General features: G+C 36.4%; 1 protein-coding gene across 1 annotated transcript in view; it reads right to left on the minus strand.

Annotated features, from left to right (window-relative positions):
- Positions 1–2633: 2633 nt before the first annotated feature.
- The window catches only part of c2cd3 (C2 calcium-dependent domain containing 3), a 21776-nt gene continuing 17192 nt past the window's right edge, over positions 2634–7217 (minus strand). The window contains exons 31-33 of the mRNA XM_015383535.1: positions 5742–6492; positions 4217–4325; positions 2634–2836 (exon numbers count right to left, since the gene is read on the minus strand). Coding sequence (XP_015239021.1) covers positions 2699–2836; positions 4217–4325; positions 5742–6492 — 998 coding nt within the window. The 3' untranslated portion in view covers positions 2634–2698. The remainder of the gene's footprint in view (positions 2837–4216; positions 4326–5741; positions 6493–7217) is intronic.

The raw sequence follows: 7217 nt of genomic DNA on the forward strand, positions 1-7217 counted from the left end.
TGATGTACATTACCACCCTATAAAATAAAATACATTTTTATTTTGCAAACAAAAAATTTTAATAAAGTAATGCTGCATGCTTTGATCAGAGGAGACTAAAATTAAGAAAATAAGCAAATACTTCAAGTGGTTTTGGTGCAAAACAAAAAGATATATGGGAAATCATCGTATTCCCATAGTTAGGCATGGTGGAGGACCTATAATGCTGAAGTTTTATTTGACATTCCAGAGGAAATCATACTGCCAATGGAGGTCGGTTCCCCTTTATCTAAACAAACCTGTGGTGTGAGCTAAGGACCGCAAGGCATAAGAAAGGACAAAACTAAAAAATAAATGTACGAAGCATCGTGCTGCTCTACAGGAACAACTGGATGGTAATAAACATTAAGGGCTTTTTTTTTTTTAATCAAAAGCAATGATTCCTCTTGATGCATCACTGAAATAAAACATTGATATATTTTGGGAATTTTCAATCATCTTGACCAAGACTAACAATATAGAAGAGATCTTAATAGCTTATCTTCCAAGTTGTCTAAAAGGCAGTAAAGATTCACTTCAAAGTAGACAAAAAGATTCAAAGTGCAAAAAATGTTTATTTATAAAAGATACAGACATAAAAATAATTTACATGATTGTTGTGGTGTAAAGCAACAGTGCTAACTGGGCTTATCGAAATGTGCTGCAAATATCTTAGCTATTCTCTCCGTCTGTTTCTTCAAGGACGAAGGCGACACGTCGGGTCGCTGGCGAGGACGTCTGCGGGGTTGAACGCTGCGGTGATCTGAAGCCGGACCCTACAAACGTACCACAGAGATGAATCATAATAACATTAGGGAAGCTCCTATGCAATGGTATGTCTAAGCCTGACATAATGACTTGCATGTTTGTGATGTGTCATCACTCCAACTCAATAAGGTGTTCTTTGGTTACTGCTGATCGTTCCATGCAGAACATAACAACACAACCCTGAAATTAACAGGTTTAAACCGGTTCTTAAACCGTACAGTAGGTTTGGTTTCAGGCATGCTGCTTTAACTGCAGCATCGTCACAGTTGTTCAATATTTTCTTACTGATGACTTTCTAAACCACAACTCTGCTCTACACACAATGCTGGAAGTGAAGATTTTATGGCTTCAAATAAAACAGGCAAACAGCTGAGAATCCCTGGAGGGCTTCCGATCCCTACATGTTTTAGACAAGTCGCTGGCAATAACAATGAACACACAGCTTCCTGAACATCATCAGGTTCTACAGAGCAGAAAGCTTTGATTATTATTTAACCCATTGATGGCTACAAAGGAGGATCGAACACAGATGTTGCTATTTTGTCGGTGCATCAAAAGACAAATCTAAAATACATTAACATTGAATAAATAAGAAACATTTGTCAGAATAAACTGACCTTTTTTAAATAATGACAAACTCTCACATAAAATTATAATACTCAATTTTTTAGCTTCGTGTAGAAAACCATTAAAACAGAAATCAATGCTTAAAAACTGAATAACTAATCTATACAATGTTTCTTTTTGTGTGAACTGAGTTAACCAAAATAAATGAGCTTTTCAACAATATTCTACTTTATTAAATTTAGTTTAATAACTCTGTCTGCATATCAGGGACGATAGTATGTTAGTTTTATGATTCGCTGCATTGTTTTTCAATGTTTAACCTACCCAAAGCCTTAATGTAAAGTTTCAAATACAATATTATTCAAAGCTGAGTTTTAATGACCTTTACAATAATCAGTAGCTGTCATGGGTAATGCTTTCTTTTATAGTACATCAATAACCATGTAATAACATCGACAGCAATAAATAAATGTGCTATTATTGTGTAAAACGCAGTTTATTGCTTGGCATATGACAGAAAATCAAATCTAGAAAAGAGCAAGTTAATCTTCTTGACTAAAATCTTATTCATATCTAACTTGAGTTCAGTTTTATAATGTTTTATTTACCAGATCTCATGTTACAATTTACTTTGTAAGCCGTTGGTAGGTGGTGGCCATTGATAGAAACTGTTATGTGTGACTTGCTATGTTATTACCATGTTATTTCATGGTTATTGATGTACTGTAAAAGAAAGTGTTACTCTGTCATGTTATTGCTAGTGAGACATTATAACCTGTTAAAGCTTAAAAAACACTTAATTAGAATTACATTATAATTAAAGTGGTTAACAGTAGTACTTGGCAATACTCTAAAATTGGCTAACATCTCTCAAATGGTCAACTTCAGATTCTGACAAAACTTAAAATTCATAGAAAAGGAGCTTTTCATCTAAAGAATCTTATAAGCTGTTTTTTATTCTATGTTAACCTAAATAATATAATCCTATGGAGTTTACATAAAAAAATTAAAGATGAAATAAAGTAGGGCTGCAACAACGAATCGATAAAATCGATAAANGATGGTAATAAACATTAAGGGCTTTTTTTTTTTTAATCAAAAGCAATGATTCCTCTTGATGCATCACTGAAATAAAACATTGATATATTTTGGGAATTTTCAATCATCTTGACCAAGACTAACAATATAGAAGAGATCTTAATAGCTTATCTTCCAAGTTGTCTAAAAGGCAGTAAAGATTCACTTCAAAGTAGACAAAAAGATTCAAAGTGCAAAAAATGTTTATTTATAAAAGATACAGACATAAAAATAATTTACATGATTGTTGTGGTGTAAAGCAACAGTGCTAACTGGGCTTATCGAAATGTGCTGCAAATATCTTAGATATTCTCTCCGTCTGTTTCTTCAAGGACGAAGGCGACATGTCGGGTCGCTGGCGAGGACGTCTGCGGGGTTGAACGCTGCGGTGATCTGAAGCCGGACCCTACAAACGTACCACAGAGATGAATCATAATAACATTAGCAAAGCTCCTATGCAATGGTATGTCTAAGCCTGACATAATGACTTGCATGTTTGTGATGTGTCATCACTCCAACTCAATAAGGTGTTCTTTGGTTACTGCTGATCGTTCCATGCAGAACATAACAACACAACCCTGAAATTAACAGGTTTAAACCGGTTCTTAAACCGTACAGTAGGTTTGGTTTCAGGCATGCTGCTTTAACTGCAGCATCGTCACAGTTGTTCAATATTTTCTTACTGATGACTTTCTAAACCACAACTCTGCTCTACACACAATGCTGGAAGTGAAGATTTTATGGCTTCAAATAAAACAGGCAAACAGCTGAGAATCCCTGGAGGGCTTCCGATCCCTACATGTTTTAGACAAGTCGCTGGCAATAACAATGAACACACAGCTTCCTGAACATCATCAGGTTCTACAGAGCAGAAAGCTTTGATTATTATTTAACCCATTGATGGCTACAAAGGAGGATCGAACACAGATGTTGCTATTTTGTCGGTGCATCAAAAGACAAATCTAAAATACATTAACATTGAATAAATAAGAAACATTTGTCAGAATAAACTGACCTTTTTTAAATAATGACAAACTCTCACATAAAATTATAATACTCAATTTTTTAGCTTCGTGTAGAAAACCATTAAAACAGAAATCAATGCTTAAAAACTGAATAACTAATCTATACAATGTTTCTTTTTGTGTGAACTGAGTTAACCAAAATAAATGAGCTTTTCAACAATATTCTACTTTATTAAATTTAGTTTAATAACTCTGTCTGCATATCAGGGACGATAGTATGTTAGTTTTATGATTCGCTGCATTGTTTTTCAATGTTTAACCTACCCAAAGCCTTAACGTAAAGTTTCAAATACAATATTATTCAAAGCTGAGTTTTAATGACATTTAAAATAATCAGTAGCTGTCATGGGTAATGCTTTCTTTTACAGTACATCAATAACCATGTAATAACATCGACAGCAATAAATAAATGTGCTATTATTGTGTAAAACGCAGTTTATTGCTTGGCATATGACAGAAAACCAAATCTAGAAAAGAGCAAGTTAATCTTCTTGACTAAACTCTTATTCATATCTAACTTGAGTTCAGTTTTATAATGTTTTATTTACCTGATTTCATGTTACAATTTACTTTGTAAGCCGTTGGTAGATCTCTGGTATCCCAACTAAACAGATTAAAACCTCATTATGGAGTAATAATAAGATTTGAAATCTTTATACCTGAACCATCCAGCACCTTGATGGTGTAGAATTAATCTGATTAAAACAGGAATAACGAAATAAATTTCATTGTCATAAGTAAAAGTAATGAGAAATACTTACAGAGTCATAAGATGCCTGAGAGAAAGACGGTGCTAAACGGATTGCTTTCAGTGACGACTCCAGTTGGTGAGAGGTGAGGAAGAAATTAGGGATCTCCATGGGCAACAAGCTTAAGGTAAGTTAAAAAAAACAACAACCAGAAACACAGGTAGTATTCTACATCCCTGTTAAAGGTGCACCAATTACAGGTTTCTAGCCGATCACAGATTCCGGATCTTTAAAAAGCTTGACATGCCGATTCTGGTTTTGATCGATACCGGTTTCTTTTTATAACGGACACTGTAAGTGGTTACAAGATCACAACATATTTCAATCTTATCAAACTGAAAAATCATGAATTATTGTAAATGAAATAACTGCTTTAAGGCCCTGACAGTGAGAGGTTTTCAGACCTCTACAGAGTTAGATCAGACTCCTGGAAAAGATCGCTTTCATATCCAAGTTTCCGCGGATCAGCATTCTCCCAAAACTAAGGAAATTCAGGCCAATCAATCAGCTGGCTGATAAATCGGTGCAGCCCTAATAATTAACATTTTCCTACTGCAGATTTAAACTTTTTATAGTCCTCTATGTGACACTACTGAATTTGGCTTCCCACAACACAAACTAAACAAATATTAAAAGCAGGAATAATTTTCTTCCCAATTTAATAAAATGTCTAAGCCTTATAAAGATTATAAGTTAATGTTGGCAGGCGCCAGGTAAAGGTTATAAGAAGAATACATGTATAGGTAAATTCACAAACGAAATCAAGATCAATGTTTTTAGATGGTTTTAGACACTACTATATATGTGCTGCCATAAACAAAGCCTGCTTCATTAAAATTACCAAACACATCCGAGTCCGTCTATGTCATCTATTAGGCCAAAATAAATGTTCCTTATTGCGTAACTAATCTAAATCATTCACTAATGTCTCTCCTGTAGTGAATCAAACCCTTTAACGGTAATTTAATTTCTAAATGTTCAGATCTTCTGTAATACTCAACTAAAGAAATAGATTATCATATTATAGAGATTTCTGAAATTTTCCTTCTTGCAAACAGCCTCCTTCAACCACATTTTGTATTTCATTTCCAGTATTGAACTCCACCTGCTCTGCCCTCTGCAGCTTGATCAAATAAAGCAGTTTTAGACCAACCAACTAGGGCATTCGCCAAAACGTCAATCTGTCAACAAGTCAGCTGGCATCTGGACTACTAGAATGTCCTATTCACACACAACACTGGTATCAGATTTCCCTCCTGTCCTCAAAAACCTTCACTGGCTTCATTTCTCAACACCAACCCACTCTATCCTAATTCAAATCACAGGCTAAAACTTTAAAATAAATAATGCCTGGTGTACAAGCGAATGTTCATCCCTGCTTTTATTTTGTAACTGTAATCTTTTTTGACTTTGCTGTGCCGTGCTCTATAATTAATAATGGAAGCCCACGATGGAATAAATATCTGGTTTAAAAAGATAATTTGGTCAAATAAAAAAGCATGATGATGTAAATTGGGTATATATAGATAAAGGATACGGTTGGAGCTGATTTTCGTCGATGTCCTGAGTTCCTGAAGCACCGTGTGTGTCAGTGGCATGCTGCAGACTGGGTGACGTGTCACCAGACTTGTTGGGGCTGTTCAGCTGGTTTGGTTCTGTGTGATCAACAGACTGAAGCATCCTGTTTTCATCTCCCTCGAGATGTGAAGCCCCAATTTCCGACTCATCTGAGCTATGATGGCAATCGTCTTCTTCTCTGGGCTTCTCATTAGAAACATCACTTTCTAGAGTAAACACCAGACTTTTGTCCTCCTCCTCCTCACTCATGTCCGACTCCTTCAGCGTCTCATTGTTCTCTGCAGAAACTAGATCAGGGTCTGATAGGATGCTGGTCCAAGGACTAGTTCTGTCAGTTAACGATGTGACCTCATTTAGAGACTTTGGGTTTAGAACCACCTCCTCAAAATCCTCACTTTCTTCATCACCGTAATCATCATCAGTTTGGTCATCCATTTTAAAATGCTTCTCGCCTTTGTGTTCATCCCCTGACAGGTTGCCCCTGCAGTTTGTTTGGTTCTTTTCTTTTTCGTGGTCGGAGTCTGTGTTGTCCTCAGACATCTCGGTGGGCAGCGATGGCAGAGGAGATCCATCATCTGGATCGTCCTCCATCACTCTGCTTGGACTGGATGTATGTCCTGGGATGACCTGAGGCCTGCTATGTTCAGTGGGTGAGTTAGAGGAGCTCGGACTGTTGGAGGGAATCGTTTCCAAAAAGTGACCGCGTAGACCTGGAAGACAAACCAAAATATAATTAAAAAATCTTTTTTTTTTTTTTTTTAACTCAGGCATGGTCCCTTAAAACTATCAACCAAGTTGATATCAGAAGATATTTGATGTTTAAAGTCGTAGGGAAGTGGCTGTGAGTGGTGCCCAACTTTACACGAGTGAAAAAAGTGAATGTGATTGGTTCTTTATCAAGGGGGCGGGATTGCTGTGGCGGAAGGTTCACAAGCAAGCCTTACAGTCGTACATGTTTGAGCCCTTGCCTCGCAACGCTGCCAGTTCTGCTAGCTCTATGCCTGCCGAAGACACAAACATCCATCCCTGTGAACACTGGGACGGAACTCAACGATAAAGTAAATAATGATTCTTATTTCAACCGTTGCGTATATTAGCTGCGACATATGAATCAAGATGCTATGACGGAAAAAAATTGATTAACAGATGACCATGGATATATGATTGGCAAAATTTAGGTGTAAAAGCTGATGTTTAACTAACTGGCTGCATAAGATAACGAAAAACCCCAACAGATTTTAAGACAGGATTTTTTTTTTATTGAAATTTTCTAAATTTTGGGAGAATATTGTCTGATAAACAGTACATTTATATTAGGGATGGAACGGTTTATGAAAATCGTCCGAACCGTTCGGTTCGACTGCCTCGGTTCGCGTGTGTTGCGTTCGGTTCGTGCGCAGCTCCTTTTTCTCATAGGCGAAGCGTTTACACTCCA

This window comes from Cyprinodon variegatus, unplaced genomic scaffold (genome assembly GCF_000732505.1).
Source record: "Cyprinodon variegatus isolate N-32 unplaced genomic scaffold, C_variegatus-1.0 Scaffold14, whole genome shotgun sequence".
Lineage (NCBI taxonomy): Eukaryota > Metazoa > Chordata > Actinopteri > Cyprinodontiformes > Cyprinodontidae > Cyprinodon > Cyprinodon variegatus.